The sequence below is a fragment of the Trichoderma gamsii genome (genome assembly GCF_001481775.2).
Source record: "Trichoderma gamsii strain T6085 chromosome Unknown Scaffold_40.2, whole genome shotgun sequence".
Lineage (NCBI taxonomy): Eukaryota > Fungi > Ascomycota > Sordariomycetes > Hypocreales > Hypocreaceae > Trichoderma > Trichoderma gamsii.
Window position 1 is genome coordinate 124,139 of NW_020171377.1, and position 19,468 is coordinate 143,606.

Sequence of the window (19,468 nt, forward strand, 5' to 3'; positions counted from 1 at the left end):
AGAGACCGGCCATTTCCGATCACGCACATCTCACCGCGCCGTCACTCTGTTGTTTCTCCCTCAGAAGCCAACTAGATCTATCCGCGGATGGTCTAGGAAGTCTGCCGCTGATGGTATAACACGCGCCGATTCCTCGCTGCATCTTCGAGCGTCATGCCCCCGAAGCGAAAGCGATTCGAACGACCACCAGGCGACGGAGGCAGACCATCACCACACAATCCAGGCGACTCGGAAATCGCGCATCACGAACGAGACATCAGCATGAACCACATGAACCAGGGCCAGGGCCAGGGCCAAGGCCGGGGCCGAGGCCGAGGCAGACATCAAAACGCTGGTCGACGAGACTCGTCGCGTGGCCACAACATACGCGGTAACTATCAACAGCAACAGCAGAACCAGCAGAACCAGCAGAGTCCAAATCAGCAGAACCCTCAGAACCAGCCTCAAGCTGCGCGAAGGCCCAGCACCTCTTCCTCTCAGCAGACGCTGCAACAGTCTCCAGCAGCTCCAAAAGCATCGAGCCCTCCTGTATCAAAGCAACCACCGCCGCCACCTACCTTTGCGAAGCCTTCTCCTGCTCCGCTCCCGCCGACCAATAACCCTGCCGAGCCTGTATCGGAAAACGGCACGCCAACTGGATCAAATTATCGCTATGATAATCTCACAGAGGAAAAGATCCGATCATGGGCAGAGCGCGGACGAGAGGAAATCGTACAACACGGTGTGCAATCACGGGAAGACGTTGACATCACAGAACTGTCTAGCTTGTTCCAGGAATTCATTCACGCCGTTGTTGAGGGCAGACTGGATGCAACTGATGCTGGAAAATGTGTCAAGGAGATCTTGGGAGATGAAGCGACAGAGGTAAATAAGGATTCCTACGTCGCCCCCCATACGCTACTTCTCGACTCGCTGGCCATTGTTATGGATAATGAGCCTGATATATATCGCCCTTCTCTTCGCGACTTTCTCGTTGCCACCGAGGTGTCTCCTACGCTTATGCGGCAAGTGCTCGATGCGCCTTTGCTTCAGCAGCTTGGACTTATTCGGGACACGTTTGCCAGGCTTGGTGTAAGGCAGGCGACAAACCTGCTCTACCGGCAAGCAAACTATAACCTCTTACGCGAAGAGACAGAGGGCTACTCGAAGCTTGTCACTGAGCTCTTCACAACGAGCAGTATACCGTCACCCGCTCCGGAACTCGCAGAACAAACCTTTGAGAGGGTAAAGGCTCTGATCGGAACCTTTGACTTGGACGTTGGGCGAGTGCTTGACGTCACTCTTGACGTCGCTGCCGCCGTTCTGATCAAGCAATTCAAATTCTTCGTCAAATTTCTGCGCATCAGCTCTTGGTGGCCGCGCTCGCATCTCACACTTGGCTCCTCGGTCTATACGGGTGGCCTACCAACCTGGGCTCAGCCGGATTATCTCTACTGGAACACTACTGAGGAAGACGAGGAACTCAATGCACAACAGAGACTGGCTCGAGATACTGCCTTCTGGGCCCGAGCACGCGAAGTCCACTTGGCAGCATTTTTTGAACTGGGTGGCAGGGAGCCATCAAACTTGGCTTCCAGCCGACCAAAGCTCACCAACGGCAACAGCAGCGAATCAACTACCGACATCGAGCGCCAGTGGATAGAAGAGACAAAGACTCTCCCACCCCCAGGCAATAGGGTTGCTGCGCAGCTCTTGGGATTCAAATTGCTCTTCTACAACAGTGAGCTTCGAGATAAACTCGATGTGCTTCCTGCCAATCTGCTCTATTTGGCTGCGCTTCTTATCAAAGTCGGCTTCATCTCACTCACCGACATCTACCCTCATCTCTCACCCTCTGACGAAAACATGGAGCATGTCCGCGAAGAGCAAACCAAAGTAATAGAGCAGGAAGAGAAGGAGTCGCGTGGTGGTCCGATGAATGCTTTACTCATGGCGGGTGTTCTTCCTCAGGGCGACGACGATAATCCCACGCCAACCAGCGCTACCAGGCGAGAGCCGCTGAAGAAAGCGGACCCTGAGCAGAAGACATCTGGTAATGCAGAAGCTACTGAGGACTCCAAGAAGCTTCCGGAGCCATTGGAACAAAAAGTGAGGCTACTTGTTCAACTTTTGACAATCGGCGCCATTCCAGAGTCGCTCTTCATTCTTGGAAAATTCCCGTGGATTCCAGAGCTGTTCCCAGAAGTCCTTTCTCGAATTCACCGCATATTGCATGTCTCTTTGAAAAAAGTCTTCAACGATAGCCGCCCAAAACCCTTCAACAGAGGAACCGAAGTCGACTGCCCAACCAAAGAAATCTTCTCCGCAGACCAGAGCGGCGTTGCAAAGGGGAGTGTTCGGCTTACCCGACTACCAGTAAAGAAGATCTGGCGATGGCCATATCCGGACAAATGGGATACTAACGAGAGCCAAAATTACCGATTCTACTGGGATGAATGGGCCGATAACATTCCGGTCTGTCAAACTGTGGATGACGTCTTCACTTTGTGCAACACCTTTCTCAACATTTCTGGTGTTAGCATTGGCAAGGACGAGACTCTTCTCTCTAAACTGGCTAGCATTGGAAACAAAAGTCTGAGTGAGGATACGTCTGAGTCGAACTATGCTCGATGGCATGACCTTCTTCGCAGGCTCCTTGTGCCGGCCCTCAGCCATACAAAAGCGAATGTAGCCGTCGTCAACGCTGTTTGGGACATGCTCCGCAGATATCCACTGACTACACGATACTCTATTTACGCAGAATGGTTTGAGGGCCAGATATCTCGCTTGTCCACCATGCGTGCAGCGTTTGCTCGTGCTACTGCAGAGACACGAGGAACTATGAAGCGTGTGTCGCTTACAAACATCAGTGAGATGGCCAAGCAATTAGCCAAAACAAGTTATTCTTCTCCTGGAGTCGTTTTTCGGGTTGCATTCGAACAGCTTGAGTCTTACCCTAATCTGATTGAAGGCTTTGTCGAATGTGCCAAATATTTTACCGACCTTTCCTACGACGTCCTCGTCTGGTCTTTGATGAACTCTCTTGGCAAATCTCGAAGTCGCACTCAAGCCGACCATGCGCTTACAACCAGCAAATGGCTTCAAGCTCTGTCAAGGTTCTCGGGTAAAATTTTCAAGCGCTACTCGGCCATCAATCCCATTCCTGTCCTTCAATACGTCAACGATCAGCTTCAACGAGGTAATTCAACCGATTTAATCATCTTGAAGGAATTCATCACATCTATGGGCGGCATTGTCGACTCTGTGGACTTTACCGATGCTCAGGTCCGGTCCATGGCTGGTGGAGAACGATTACGTCGCCACACATTGATTCGAGGTCAGGACAAGCGTTTCGACAATGTTAAGAGCTCCAAGAGGCTTATACTGGCCCTCACCGATTCAAAACTCGCGGCCCGTGTGCTTCTTAATCTCGCACAGTATCGCCAGTCAGCCATATATCAAGTCCCCGAAGACGAAGCCCACATCAAATACCTGTCCACCATCATAGACGACTCTCACCAAATCCTCATACAGTATCTTGATTTTATCTGGAGCAACCTTGATCCTTCGGCGTTTGATGCTTTGGTTCCCTCAATCAACGAATTGATTAGTTCATATGGATTGGATACAAGCATTGCCTTCTTGATTGGCAGATCTAGCCTCTCGCACCGGCTTTATCCTTGGGGCCAGAGGGAAGCGGAAAGTACAAAGGAGAACTCACAGGCTGCACAGGAAGCTACCGACAAGGAGGGAGATGTTTCTATGACCGACGAACCGAAAGACAAGTCGGGTCTAGCAGCTTCCGCAAATGATGAACAGGTGGGAAATAACGACGCCTCCCTTGGCTCACGTTCGACGACTGATGTAAAATACAAGCAGAAATTCGACGAATCATTGACACTTGCTCCTCTGCAGCCTATAGTCGAAGCCGTCAAAGAAGCCGTGCGTCCCGAAGTCTGGCAAAAGATGAACCCAGAAGTCTATTCTGTCTTCTGGGCCCTGCAGCTCGGCGACCTCTTTTGTCCTGAAGACATGTACAAAGAAGAGAAAGATCGACTTGAGAGTGAAGGCCAAGCTATTCTTAGAGATCGTTCGGACATGTCTCGCAGAGGCCAAGAGCGAAAGAATGAAAAGAGACAGGAACTCTTGAAACAGCAGCTCAGCCTCTCCATGGAGCTTAAGGAACACCGCCAACGAAAAACCAAATGGATGGAATGCTTGGCCGAGCAGTTCCAGTCTATATGCCCTGATGCTAAAATCAAGACTGACAGCCTCTCTGACATTCTATTGGAACAATGTTTCCTCCCCAGAGCTCTTTTGTCCCCGGCAGATACCGAGTATACCTACAGATTTATCATTGCACTACACGAACTGAGAGCGCCAAACTTCAAGCTAATGTCACTTTATGATCGACTCTTTAACGCCAACCGGTTGCGATCATTAATCTTCACTAGCTCGGTCAGAGAAGCCGAATATCTTGGAAGATTCATCAACTTGATACTCCGAGACCTATCCAGATGGCACAAGAACGAGACGACGGAGAAAGGTAGGCATAACAAAGATCAGCCTCGTTTAGGCGCATATGATAAGGAAGGCAAGGGGCCTAGCGACCGGCCATATCTTGGATTCGCTGTCAGTCTCAAGGAGGACGGGGAACCGGATACTTTGATGGAGCATGCTCAGTTCAAAGATCTCTTGTTCCGTTGGCATAAGAACTTGAATACAGCACTGAAAAGTTGTTTGGCCGGGACGGAGTGGATGCACATCAGAAATGCCATTACCGTTCTCAAAGCTGTTTTGGATTACTTCCCTGCCATCGATTTCATGGCCACCCAATTTACGACGCAGCTCCAAAAGATTACCAAACAGGAAGCTGCACCCAAGACATCGGCCGACAGCGAGGAAGGCCACAGAGTGGATTTATCAGTTGCCGCTCAAGGTGCCATGTCCGAGCTACAAAAGAGAAAATCGAGATGGGTTATGGTTCAAGCTTTCAGGCCCAATGCGGTGAGTAATTCTCGGTGTATGACTGCTATATGTGCAGATTACTGATACTCCAAACAACAGGGCGGCGGCTCTCAATCGGAAGTTGATAAATTGGCATCATCGAATCTACGTGCTACGGCTACAGACTTTCAGCCACAAACCGCGAGGTATGTGAATCGTTTTACCTCTAACCGAGAATATCTTATTGAATCCGACTCTAACTCCCTAAATTACAGATCACCAGCAAATAGGCCATCGACGGCTGAAAGAGAAGATGGAGAAGTCCAGGACGGGAAATTCCAGTCCAATCCCGCCATGCAGAAGGATTCTCTACCTACCAAACCGTCTGGCTCCAAGAGAGATGTATCAATGACTCGGGAGGACGCATCTGGGCTTCCTCGGTCGTCTACTCCACTGGCCGCCGGTCATGGTGGCGCGGGCTCGTTTGGGCCTAGAAACGATCCTCGCTCCCATACGCTACCTGACAGGCCGGCACATACTCTTCCTAGTAGACCAGATGTTCCGATACCGAGTCATTTCACCCAAGAACGATATGCTCAGAACCGCGGACATGATCGCCGGGATATGAGGGACTCGAGAGATAATCACAGGCAGCGCGATGGGCGGGAGCCGCGAGAAACTTGGGATGGCCGTGATAGCAGAGAGGGCAAAGAACATCGTGACGCAAGGGAACCTCGAGAACCCCGAAATCTCGAATCAGATCGACCGGACCGTTCTCGCGAATACCTAGATCGGCGCGGAAACGAAACGGCGCCTCGGGATGCCGGCCCAACAGACTTGCCACCTCGCCCAAGGCAACAAGACCGCGAGTGGGGGGCAAGAGACTCCTGGGCCAACAGGTCTCAAGATCGAAACGACATGTCTTCTCAGCTACCTACGGCTCCTTCTGGCCCGGCAGAGGCATCTGAGCCAGCCATGAACCCACAGAGGGCGGCACTATTTGCTCAAGATGATGGAGATCGAACTCGACGAGGTCCGGAGCAGGACCGAGGCCCTCGTTCTCGAAGACCAGGGCCACAGGATTCGGCCGAATCGATCAACCCTGAGCGAGCTGCATTGATCGATGATCGCGACGATGGTGCGCACGGGCGTGATGGACGAGAAAGAGGCCCTCGGATTCAGTCGCCTCGACGAGGTGGACGATACGGACACGAACACGGTCCTCCATCTGGTCCATACGAAGATAGACATGGGCACAACTTTCAGCAAGATAATCGACAAGCTGGAAGAAGTGCTCGTGGTCGCTCACCAGGTGGTGGTGGCGGTGGTGAAAATTATCGTAGTACTAAGGGGACGGATCGCGACGGAGATCGAGCCCACATGGACAAGACGCGAGATGCGTCGTCTTCAGGATTCCAAAGATCAGCGCTCGGACAGGAGCCTGATCATCGGCCGCCACCCTATCAAGATCAAAATTACGGACGGCTGAACCCGGTACCCACAACTACCCCGGATATCCCTCTGGGACCGCGAGGACGAGGACGAGGTGCTTCCAGAAATAATCAACAAGGCGGGCCGCCGGTGATGTCAAACCGACCCGACAATCGATATAGTGCCCCCGACGCGCCTAGAGCACCTTCACAAGAACGACATCCTCCTTCAGGTCCTGCATCCGGACGCAATCGCCGTGGCGGCTATGAGCACAATAACACTGGACCATCTGCTCCTTCGGGCACTCCTGCCGGGCCACATGCTGATAGAATGAGAAATTTTGGCGGCAGCGGTGGTGCACCGGAGAATCCACCTTCTTCCCAAGGTAGTGGTGCAGGCGCATCATCTGGAGTGCACCCCGATCGGCTTGCTCAAATGGGCAGCAACTCCTTACCCAACGCCCCCCCTCCACCACCTCCTCCTCCAGGGCCTCCTCCATTCGGCCATGGACAGCATGGACAACATGGACACAGCCATAACCGCCATTCAATGTCTTCCTCCGGAAACGCCGAGAGGTCAGGACCTAGGATGTCCACCAACACTCTTCCGCTGGAGCCTAACGTGCCCACGGGTCCTGCCTCTGGTGGCGACAGACCGTCCAGGTCGGGTGGTGGACGAAGACAGCTAGCAGGCATAAACAATATGCTCCAGCAAGCCCAGGCTTCCATGCCAAACGAAGGACGGCCCACTGGCCCTCGCTCTAACCCTCCCCGACAAATGCTTGGTCATTCTGATATTCAAGTGTTGGCCGGAGGAGACATGGCTCCTCCGACGCCGGATCGCCCCGAAGCACAATGGCACGACTCGTCTGCCCGAGGTGGCACTATGAACGGCGAAGAGGCATCAGGACGTGGCGAGCATGAACGGGCCCGACGAGACCGGGATGGCCGAAACGATCGCTCCAAGCGGCCGTCTCGCCGGAGCAGCCGAGAGCGAGAGAGAGGCGATGGCAAAGAACACAGCGAACACCGAGAAAGGCGATCGGCTGGCGGCGCTGAAGGGGGGGCTCGCGAGGATAGAGACAATCGTAGGTCGACTCGAGACGGCAGCTCTCGGGATACAGCAGCAGCAACGCCGAGCAGTGGCCGAGAGTCACGGCATAGGAACGATGGCGGGGCAGGAAATAGGGGCGGTGATGATAGAAGCGGCAATAGAGCCAACCGCGGAAATCAAAGAGACGGAACCCAGCGTACTGAGGAGCAGCGGAGGGAACATAGGGATGACCGAGGCCGCAAAAGGAGAGGTGACGAAGCCGACGGGGCCTTGTTGAGCGACCGCGAGAAGAGAGTGCGACGATAGCCCAAGAAAGAGAGAGTTCGATTTATGTCAAGCGTTGGTACGATGGCTCTAGCCGACTTCATTACCTATTTTGATTAATCGGAGCCTTCTACTATCATACCGTGCTACAGAACATTTTTACCACTTTTGTCAGGCGCGAAACTTTGATATCGTTCTGTACACTACTATTTTGTTTTTGTCTTTTTTCTTTCTCTACTTATTCATGGTTTTTTTTTTTTTTTCCCTTCCTTTTACGGCGGTCTCTACGACCACGAGATCGATTCAGACGAAAGAAATAATGCAACTTTACATATCTACATTTTTACCTCTTTGCTCACCTACATACTTGCCATCTTGTGTGTTTTATCTGTTTACCTATCAAAGAAACGGATAATCCACACTTCTTCAAATCTATCAACGTATAAAAAAAAGAACCTGGTTTTCCTTTCTATCAAAACAAGCAAGCAAAAATTTTATGGCATTGCATTTCAGGGTCTAGTTATGAGGGTTGGACGGTTAGACGGGAAAAGGGGATTTGTATAACGACGATATCGCATCTTTTTTTTTTTTACTTACTTATACTTTGCAATCTGCCTGATTGATTGCTTGATCGTAGTGTGGCTTAGGGATGTTTGGAAGGATTTATGACGCTGGCCATTTTTGTATGATATGTGAAGAATTAAAATGGGGAAAGGGCATTCGAGGTGTAGGGTTACCCTGACACTAGGATGAGAGCTGTACGATTATTCTTCATGAGACAAAGGGAGATGCCAAGAGAGTCTTTACGCGCCGCTATCTTCATGCAACACGCATGCTACGGTTAAGTCGGCAATTGAATGAGGGAAATAAGAAATTGAATGAATGAATGAATTTCTTGGCGTAGGGGCTATGGCCAGCAAGCTTGCGTAATCTGGTGGCTTAGGTATGAGAGGAATATGTGTCAATCCAACTTTATTTTTGAGGGAGACTTATTGTCACATAGGAAAAAGAGAGAGATAGAGAGACAAGGGTTGAACGGTAGTAGCAGGAGGAATTACTATGTGGCTGTATTCCTGCAGTGTCTCATGTCGAGATGGGAGGGGCGTCGTGAATGTTGCTTGATATCGCAAGTGACGAGCGTAGTCTAAGGGATGTTCAGGCTATGCTGTGTTTGTGGGTTTTGATAAAGGCTATGGTAGCTCTGGTAATACATACTAGATTTGCGGTCTATTGTTGTGTTACATCTGACGATTGTTTTGTACTCCGTGTATGGAGTTGTTGAGAGGCGGTGCTTGATGTACTACACAGTGCATGGGGTTTTGATGTCTGATTTGTTCATGTATGGGCATGAATGGGGTTGAGAAGAGCGGGATGATGTGAGAAGGGTGAGTATCGTTGGCGGGCAAGCTTTGGACTATTTCATGGAGTCTCAAACGAGCATTCTTTTCCACCATCGACTACTATCTCGATAGAGAAGAGGGCCGTGTAAGTGTGGGGTTTCTTGTTTTATATGGGATCGTGGCGGAGGCTGCGTTGGTGTAAGTTTGTGCGGCGGTGTTACTATTTACAGTATTACTCTATGGCAAGGATTACTATTCATTACTTTTCCAGGCCAGATTTGCAGTGTAGCGAGCTGATGATCTGTGGGGGGGCCGGTGAGGATTGACTGGCTTAGTCGAGATGAGATGAGGTGAGGCGAGATATAGAGTGTATGTGCGTATGTGCGTATGCATTCCCAAAGAATGATAAAGTAGGTTGCGGGTAGGTTGTTTGCTGCAGTTTGGTAGTTCACGATGTGGCAGCAGAAGAGAAGACATAATATTGGATGCGGAATTTGTGATGGTTACAAATACGGAGTTCGGGGCCGGGGATTAGCTGTGCGGAGAGCAGGTAATTCGGCAATTTGGGAGATTGAAGGCTTCCATTATACAATCTCTGCAGGCTTGGCGCTGGAGGGATTGTGCCAAGTTTCGTTACAAGCTGTCAATGTTTTATAACGTGCATGCTTGCTTCTATCATATATGGACATTGGATACTTTGATACGGCATCAACGGGAGAGTGGGATGTGCAGAATCCTGCAGCAAAACAGCATCGAGGGGCAGCCCACAGTGACGTGACGTGCTGCGGGAGCGACGCGCATCCTTATAAGGAGCCCCTGAAAGAGGGAAAAATAGGGAGCCAGCCCAGCGTTTGGCGGGCAAAGCGGGAGCGACGCTGTAAGTGTGATGTGGGCTAAAGTGGGTGCCTGGGGCGGCGTCTGGTGCTCTCTATAGGGGGCTGAGGCAGGGCTTGGCGGGATTTTGATGAGGAGGATCAGGATGATGTGCGTTTTGCTGATGATCTGCAAGGCGGTTTTGGTGCACTGACTGCGTTTTTGGATCAAATGCTGGATGTATCGCTGTGATGAGAGGATCTATTAATTCTCTCTATTTCTCTAAATTATGTTGCATCTTGCATCACTCAGTCTGCATGTCTTCATATGCACATGTAAGCGAAAGCGCAAGCACATGCTAAAAAGGGCCAAACGAGATTCGCATTTACAAGTACATGTACAGGTACGTTGAAAACTCCGTCTTGGCAGGAACAGGCGTTGCGTAATAGAGTACCTGCAGCCATTATTAGTTGCTCCGCAGTCCCGATCTCCGGCCACGGGCTTGAAACTCGTATTAGGGGGGCAATAGCAGCGGAAACAAGAGAATCGAGAATCAAGTAGACCAATCGCTTCATGCGAGCTAGCTTGAAAAGGAAAAATAACACGATCAAAAAGAACAAGCCGGTAGACGAAATAAAATAAAGTATCGATATTACAAAAGAAGAATAAATGCAGCGGGAGGCCGCCTTTGCGGTGGATCGGCGGGTTCTTGGTAGGACTCCGGGAAGGAGCAGCAGTAATAGGCGCTGCAGTAATAGGCGCTGCAGTTAATCAGCGAACAGCCCATTGAACAGCTCAAGTCCATTGAGTTCGTTCAATACCATGCACGATGATGACGAAGCTGCAGCTTGTACCGGTACTGCGCTGCTGCCGCCTGCCATGTTTCAACCGTCTTTGGAACCGCAAAAATCGCCGGATCTCTGAAACAGCAAAACCGCGCGACTGCTCCAAGTGACCTCCCACCACAGCGGCTCAGCCTCCCCCTGCCACACCAAATCCGCAGCACTAGCGGCGACACGCGCACGCAGCATGCAAGGCGTCAATGTGACTTTTTTTTTGGTTTCTCTGCTGCATGGGAGGGGCTTGGACGGGGTTTCTGCTTTGGGCGTGCTGTGAGCTTTTGAGTGGCGGGCTTGTTTGGCTGTGGCTGAATCAATACGGGCTGCAGAATAGGAAAGACGAAGACGAGCATGAGATGGAGGAGCATGGGTCGTCTGCAGTGAACAGCCAATGCATGAGGACTGAACCCCTACGCACTATAACCCGGGGTGCCTGTGCCTGCGTCTGAACCACTCAACTGCCTGTAGCTGCTGTACGTGTACGTGTACCGGTACCTGGTCCAGCGCCGGTGCCTCGTGCTGTGGCGCCGTCTCCCGCTGGCAAACGCAGCCACCAGCACCGCCCACGAGCCGATGTCGAAACGATTCACCTGCCGCAGCGGCTACCCAGACAGCCCATTCCTCTCACGTACCGACTCTCCGTCTTAGCGCCCGGCCAGCTCTCGTACCGGTACATGTACTTATACAAGCCCGCTTCATGCTTTCTGCACCCCCCCTGCCCGGATTTACAAGTCTCCTCTCCCTCTCGCTTTTTCCTCCCAGACGTCTCTTGTTCCCGGATCCCTGTCGTGCATACTCTTGTCTGATTTCTTATTTCTCTAGGCCAGTCGATCGCTCTTCATTCTTGCTTTATCCACAGCCAAACATTCCTTTTTTTTTCTTTTCTCCTCTTCTTCTTTCTTCTCCTTTCGCTATCCGCTCGTTCCACCTCGTCATCTGTGTTTTTCGTCTCCGGACGCTTCCAACTGTCCAGCCCTGCCAGAGCGACTGCGACACACGCCTCATTCCGCCCTTTGTCTGGCATTCCACAAGGACAAACAACGTGGACCCGTAGAATCCTCGACCACAGGCTGGAACTTACGGCGAGCCATCTCAAAACCAGCCCCAGTGTTTCCGCCGAATTACGACCCGGACTAGGACGCCGCATCGAGAAGCTCAAAGAGGAGGGAATTCGGCTGACAAACGACGACTCGAATCTGCGCTTCTTTCACCATTGCAATTTACGACACGAGAATTTCAGCTCTTGAGCTTGAGGGACGTTCGACCGTACGAGAGCTGGAGTGAGCGGCAGACGAGAACAACGATCCGAACAACGACGATCCGATTTGCGCGCGCGCCTCTCTGCTGGCTGTCTGGTCGGCTATTGCCCCCGGTGGGCTCCAACAAAACACACGATAGACAACATTTGATGACGCAACCGCCGCCATGCTGAATCTAACGTGTAATTCGACGCTCGAGGAGATGGGCAGTACGTTTTCTCTCGCCATTCCCGTCTCGAGTCCCCAGCGGCTTTGCTTCTGCCACTACGAAACAGACTCCGACGCAGGGAGCGATGACGGGCTGGATGTGACTTGACCATGAAGCTAACGTCGCTGCAGTATCCGAAGTCAAGATCGTCGGCCCTCTTGATTTCCACGACCTCGCGCGAGTCATCTCCGCCGGCTGCACTCTCATTGCCGTGGTGCTCAGCTTGTACCTCGTCTTCATGCACGCCTCGCACTACACCCAACCCAAAGAACAGCGACAGTAAGAAGCGATTCAGATGGGCCTTTGCGGCCTCCTTTGCGGCCTTTGTATCGGCATGAATTTCGCTAACAATCCTCGGCAGCATCATCCGTATCCTCTTCATGGTCCCCGTCTATGCCATTTCTTCCTACATGCAGCTCGAATGGTACCGTCACGCCACTTACTTCTCCGTCATCTCTGACTGCTACGAGGCCTTTGCCATCGCGTCCTTTTTCGGCCTGCTATGTCACTACTGTGCGCCCGACCTGCACTCGCAAAAGGAGTTCTTTAGGAATCTGCGGCCCATCGCGCCTTGGGTCTTGCCAATTAACTGGCTTGCCAAGTGCTGCGGCGGACAAAGAGGCCCGTGGCGCACTCCCAAGAGCGGTCTTACCTGGTTCAACATTGTCTGGATTGGCGTGTATCAGTACTGCTTTATCCGAGTCGCCATGACCATTACCGCCGTCTTGACACAGCATTTTGGCCGTTACTGCGAGAGCTCAAACTCTCCCATATTTGCTCACATCTGGGTAAGCATACCAATCATATCGCTCTCAGACTCTTCATGCTCGTCATATTTAAGGAGGGGCAACAACAGCCAAAGGATTGAGCTAACATGACTGTCTTGGGGCCCTTCAGACTCTTGCTATCAATGCGATTTCCGTCACTATTGCCATGTACTGCCTCATTCAGTTTTACATCCAGCTGGCCAAACCCCTCGCTGGGCACAAACTTTTCATCAAGGTCTTGGCCATCAAGCTAGTCATTTTCCTGTCCTTTTGGCAATCGTTGGCCATTTCCGTCGGCACGTCGACGCTCAAGATTGTCCACCCGAACAAAGTTCTCGCCTACCCTGATCTCAAAGTCGGTATTCCAGCCATGCTTCTCTGCATCGAAATGGCCATCTTTTCCATTCTGCACATTTGGGCCTTCCCATACCAGGTCTATCGTCGCGGTGTTGGCGCATCCTTTTACCCGTCTCCCGACGCATCAAAGGGTACCGTTGGCCTGGAGAAGCCTTCTCTGCCCAACGCTGGGGGTTTCTTGGGTCTGCGTGCTCTGTGGGATGCCCTGAACCTGTGGGATCTCGTCAAGGCTTTTACACGAGGTATGCGCTGGCTCATGTGCGGCGTCAAGAGGCGGAAGGAAGATATCAGCTACAAGCTCGGTGCTCCCATCGACGAAAACAACTTGAGCATGAGCAATCTCCACGAGCCCAAGCCTGGCCAGGGTTCATACAACCACGCTTTCGACGACCCGACAACAACGGCATATCACGGCGTCGGTGGCGGAGTCATGTCTCCAACCGGTGAGGAGAGAGTCGGCCTGATTTACGATGCGCAACCCAACCCGGAGTCGATGGGCTCATCGCCGCCGTCAGCCTACGGCCAGCAGCATCTACATCAACAGCCCTACGAATACGACCCACCTCCGTACGGCGGCGCATCGCGCACACATTCGCCCTACAACCCCAACGCGTACAATGATCAGTCGCCCCCATCACGTCCTCAGCGACCACCCGAGCCCTACCAAGGAGACTGGAGACAACAACCATAGAGAGTGAGAGAGGAGGGGAAAAAATACTGACTGACATCTCTTTCCAACTAAAAATGCGATAAAACTGAAAATGGAAGATGAAATCTCGATCACTATTTACAACAATCATGACGGCTGTCTTAATTACGATACCAACGGTAGGGAGGGCGCAATCGGCGGTTGAAGGTCTTTTTATTTTCACATTTTCTCGCATCTGATTTTTCGACATGATTTCAATTATGCTCTTTTTTAGCCTCCGCCGACAATGGGGAGAGGCGAGGTATCATGGCTTTTTTTGTTTTACGGATATTAAATTGCTTCTTGATTTTTTAACTAAATGTTCGGCCCATGTGTAAGCGAGGCAGGACAAGTGTATATAGATGAAGGGGAGGGGAATGGAAGACAGAAGAGGTGAAGAAAGAGAATGAGAAAGAAAGAATGCTATTGTTCACACACGGGCAGATGATTTTCGCCATGATGAAATAAATACTTTTACTTGCATATGAGATTGGTTGCCTATCTGTGTGTTACGGATACGAGCGACTGGAATGTACAGTTACAGGGAATGGCAGTGGGAGTGGCGTTATCTAGCTTCGTTGTGGCGCTGTCCTGCAATTACGATGTGACTAGAAAAGAGGAAATATTTCTATTTATAAACTCGATGGCAAAAAATGAACAGGTTCGGGAAAATGGAATCTTTTGATTGGTGGGAGCTTGAATCGATGAACCGTTAGATGAAATGACGTGTACTCTATAGGATACTATTAGGCACGTGTCTTGCAAGCGATCCGATAGGCGGAGTGCCAGAGTGGTTAATGGGTATGACTAGAAATCATATGGTTTCGGCCTCGCAGGTTCGAATCCTGTCTCCGTCGGAAAGCCCTTCTTTTTTTTTTCTCGTTTTCCTTTCTATACTTGAGAAGAGTGGAACTTCATCTTTTAACTGATGCATTGGATTCCTTGTGCTTTTTTTTTGTGCTCTTGAGGAAGAGCGTGGTTGGTTTCATAAGTATGTACTAGTCTAGTTTACATGAGCCTGCGATGCAAGTGTGTTGAGGTTTATATCTGCTATTGTTTACCCTGCAGCGAATGCCCAACGCAGCATTATCATAACTGCATGGTTCGGACTTGGTGCAAACAGTATTGCACTCTTGAAATTTGATATAAAGAAGTATAGGTACAGATAGGGCTTGGGAATATAGTACTGGTTCGAATGTAATTGACATGCTGCGCTGCAAATATCTCGACACACCTGATGTTTTGGTTCTTTGTTTCTAATAGAGATAACAAGGAAAACTACTACTAAACAGCTTGACACTGGAAGTGAAAATGACATCCAAGAGTATCTACTGGCAAGTTTCGTCTTTGCTCTTGTCATTATGATTTATAGCAAATCGTCGCGATGGCGTGTAATGTATAAGTGTAATGCTATTCGACTCTAACGTCATCATCCAGCACGCTATTCGTCTTCAGTCCATACATCAAAACATACAAAAGCTGTATACTAAGGTGAAAGAACACTGTATTCTCTTAATGATCAACACTCACAGCCTGCAAACATAGACATTAAGTAATAGAATAACATCAGCCAAATAAGACGACTTTATTGATTAACAGCCAATCATTCACAAACTTGCCATATTCAAAGGGCGACAAGCTAATTTACAAAACCAATTCAAACAAAACCGCTCGTCGCAATTCAAAAAGCAATATATTCTATTCAGCACTTCATATGCTGGGCGAATCTCGCCATGTCCGCTGCCGAGATCGCCGCCATGCTGTATACGCGGTTATGTCTGCTCAGACTCCTTCCCCCAATGTTCCAATATGTACAGCTATCCAGCCAATTTTAGCCACAGTCCCCTATGCGCGGCCATCGCTCTGCCCAAAACTCCATTATCTCAAGCCGGTTATGCCAATGTCGGCTTGCTGCTCCCTCAAATCCAAAACGACTGCGAGGTGATTATTAAGTATAAGGAATGATGCGATCGTGTCATGTTGTGACCGTGGTACGCGTAAATGTTCCCCAGCGCCGCTCATGGGCCGATCGTCTCGTCTCGTGATGAAGAGTATCGAATCTCAATCTCCACGGCACCAACTTGGCGACCCCTTTTACTTGCTCGTATGTACCCCCTTCCCCATTAAAACAGAAAGCTGCCAACGCCATCCTGGTATCTCGAAAGGCGACAAGACCCCAAATTCTTTTGTTTTTTCTCATGTGTATTCGAACCGAAGCGGCAAATATTCATATAGTTGTCGTGGCGCTCCGATCTTTTCTAAAAACCAAAAAGGAAAAGAAACCAATGAAAAGAGAAGACCTGTCCAATGCAACGAAAGACAATAAACAGAAAATCGAGCGTGTATGAAAACAAATAAGCCAAAAAGGAGAAAATTCAGTCGATTCCCTATTATGCCTCCTCAGGATCAGGGTTCGTGGCTCGAAGCACCGGGGGCCTTTGGATGCGTCGTGAATAGTCATGATCATCTCGTAGAGTATTGAGACTCTCGTGGCTACCACGAATGTAGAGACCCTGCTTGAAGGGGTCCATTCGAGGATCAATCTGGATTGTGCTGTTCCTGTTGGCCACAGAGACCGGCGAAGCTGGAGAACCGTTGTTTACGCTCATCTCAGGAGGGACTGATCCCACCATACCAGATGAGCTACCCCGGACGCTGGGGTCGTCTCGGTATTCGTCCTGATTCTGCCTTCTCCGCCGGAGGAAGAAGAAGAGGGCAGCGGCGATGAGCGCCACACCACCCACAACGCCAACTACGATACCAGCAATGGCACCAGATGAAATACCCGACTTGGATTTTTTGGAAGTAGTGCCGGTTTGGTCTCCGCTTGGGTCCGCTGTCTGCAGGGGAAGACCACTGCTGCTGCTGCCGCTGGAGCTCTGCCCACCAGATGATGCTGCCGAGGAGGGCGGGGGCGTGGTACTGGCAGAGGACGAGGACGATGACGACGACGTGGAGCTCGACTATAAAACATGTTAGCTATTATGCTCTCTCACGGCATGTCAAGTTAGCATTCAAAGTTGGGCGGCGGAACTGCTGTCCAGGAGTCAAGTCATACAGAGGATGAGCTACTCGGAGAAGTAGTCGACGTCTCTGATGTGGAAGAGGAGGTGGAGGAGGAGGACGCCGAGGTGGAAGTGGCCTCGGTGGTGGAAGCAGTTGTGGAGCTGGACGTTGTTGAGGACGTTGTTGACGTTGTGCTCTGCACCAGTCTTAGTCACACTATTGGTCACAATCACAACGTTCATCTGGAATCCCAGGGGGTTCGTTCCAAACCCATCTGGTTTCTCAGAAGAACAGGCTTTTGACAAAGAAGAGGCGTTACAAAAAGTGGCGGCCAGGCCGAGAAAGTGTGCGTCCAGTCCTCCTAATGATGGTCTCGTGCCGTACATTTCATGACTGATTCCAAGTGGACAATAACACGCGTGCGCCGCCGCAAACAAAATTTCAACTTACCTGTGCTGTTGTTGAGCTTGCTGGTGCCGTGCTGGTGCCGGATGGGGCGACTTCATTCAGGAGAATGTACCCAAACAAGCCAGGTCCTCCGCAGTCTTCAGGTTGCCAGGCTGGGCAAGGTACATTGCACTTTTTGGTGTCGACGACCGAGGCTTGGTCGGGATAATAGTTGGAGCACCAACAGGAGTTTTTCTGTGTGATGGAAAAGGCGTAATTTTTCCTTGTGCAAAAGCCTCCGCAGAGTCCGTTGGTTTGGTATATACTGACGTCTATCGAAGAGTTAGATGATTGGTCTTGTTGCTCTACCCATAACAAGCCGACTTACTCAATGGCGTCTGGGCCGTGTTGAAACTGGCGCAAACATTAACTTCTATAGCAGAAACTAAGGTTGTAAGGGCCAGAACCAGCAGAACCAGATAGCCCTGTTGCAGGCCACTGTTCCTAGATGAGGCCATGGTAGATATGTGAAGAGTCGAATGGGTGTTAAATTGTCGGTCTCGAAGGTGCAGACTTAAAAAGTCATGCAATTTTGAAACACGCTTTCCCTTGAAAGTCGGTCGTTGACGTGACTTCCTTGCCCTTTTGTTTATCTTTCCTTCTGTTTTTTTAAACCTTTCCTGCAAAATTTTTGTTGATCGAATTCGAATGGCTTCTTAGCAACAAGCCATAACCGCCTTTCTTAGCAGATTACTATCAAGCCGCGTCCAGTGCTGGACTCGTCCCGAGGCGCAACAATCGAGAGGCAAGAGCACCAAATCGCCTCTTGGTATCGTACCCAAAGTCGATATTATTGAACAAATTGCGCAGCAGTATTGTGTGTGGGATATGTCTTGGTTGAAAAGCCGGGGAGGGCGTTGTTCAAATCAGAGACACAATGGCCTAGAGACTGAACACCGGAATGCTGCGTAAACAAGCGTGACGTTGTCGTCGAGGCCGTAAATCTTCGGGGATTGGCGACAATGGCGACTGGAATGTGCGGCTCGAACGCAAATAGGCCGTAAACAGCGTTTGCAAGCACTTGCAAAGATCCAAGGCAGCACCAGAGAAGGCGGACGATATTAATAAGTGGCAAACAAAAGAGGCCGCTCGCAGTACCCAATAGGGATCTGTACCCAGGCCCAAGGAGTTCAAGAACAGAAATCGAATATTAAACAGGAAAGGAAAAAGACAAAAAAAGAAAAGGCTCCAAAAAAAGGAGGATAAGATGGGCGGCCAGCAAGCGGAGACGAGTAAAATGTCTTAAGCTGGAGACTACCAAGGCGCCTTTTATTCTGCTGGGAGATGCCAAACCGCTCTGGGAGATGATTGACAGAACGCTGGCAGTCGGGTGTGGCTGAGAAGCGATGGCGAGAGGCGAATGGCTGCGGCAGCGAGGCGGTTGCTGATGGAGGGGGAGATGCAGCCAGTCAAGCAGAGGAACGACTCCAGGGGAGGTTGGAGATGGCAGAGGAGGAGATGAGGAGGGAAGAAACGAGAGAGGGAAAAAGAGTAGAGTAAGGTGGTATTATGGAGGTTTGCCTGTCTTTGGCGTTGGCTGGAAGGCAAAGTACTGGGTACAAGGCCCAGCTGCAGGCCTTTTGGGCACAGGCTCCCTTACAGCAGGCCCCGGGAAGATCAGGCCCGAGCGTTGCAGTGACAAGTGACTGCATGTGGACTTTTTTTTTTACGGGGTCATCCTGGTGGCCTGAGGGACAAGTGATGGCTGGAGAGAAGCATCCGCAGGCCACACCACTGCTACATTGCGATATGAAAGAGAACATTGAAGAGAATATGAATTTGATTCTATCAATGTACTACTACTGCTCTCTTCACAGCTACTATATCTACTTACATAGTACCTATCTACCTACTTGGGAAACAGCACCTGGATGGCTCCTTGTAGGTGTCAACAGGGCCTATAGTACCTGTACCGCTACCTGGTGGCTGTTGCATACCCCTGGCTCATGGCGTCACTGGGGCGCCACGGGGCAGCAGATGGCGGCATCTGGCCCAGCGGGCTAACGAGACGCCAGCGCCGCTAGAGGCCGTGCGGAGGGTCGCAAAGACAAGCCACAGTGGGTGCGCAGT

At 50.7% G+C, this 19,468-nt stretch overlaps 3 protein-coding genes across 3 annotated transcripts; 2 read left to right on the forward strand and 1 right to left on the reverse strand.

Annotated features, from left to right (window-relative positions):
* Positions 1-153: 153 nt before the first annotated feature.
* Positions 154-7,716, forward strand: TGAM01_v208899 (hypothetical protein; the record flags this gene model as incomplete). The annotated part of the gene is made up of 3 exons (XM_018806958.1): positions 154-4,986; positions 5,047-5,132; positions 5,202-7,716. 3 exons carry the CDS (start codon positions 154-156, stop codon positions 7,714-7,716), a joined length of 7,434 nt encoding a protein of 2,477 aa, XP_018659848.1.
* A 4,375-nt stretch (positions 7,717-12,091) lies between these two features.
* On the forward strand, positions 12,092-13,948 carry TGAM01_v208900 (hypothetical protein; the record flags this gene model as incomplete). Its single annotated transcript, XM_018806957.2, has 4 exons — positions 12,092-12,134; positions 12,265-12,412; positions 12,495-12,921; positions 13,031-13,948. The coding sequence occupies 4 exons, from the start codon at positions 12,092-12,094 to the stop codon at positions 13,946-13,948; spliced, it is 1,536 nt and encodes a 511-aa protein (XP_018659847.1).
* Positions 13,949-16,335: 2,387 nt separating this feature from the next.
* On the reverse strand, positions 16,336-17,856 carry TGAM01_v208901 (cell wall integrity and stress response component; the record flags this gene model as incomplete). Its single annotated transcript, XM_018806956.1, has 4 exons — positions 16,336-16,908; positions 17,004-17,147; positions 17,402-17,670; positions 17,727-17,856. The coding sequence occupies 4 exons, from the start codon at positions 17,854-17,856 to the stop codon at positions 16,336-16,338; spliced, it is 1,116 nt and encodes a 371-aa protein (XP_018659846.1).
* Positions 17,857-19,468: the final 1,612 nt, after the last annotated feature.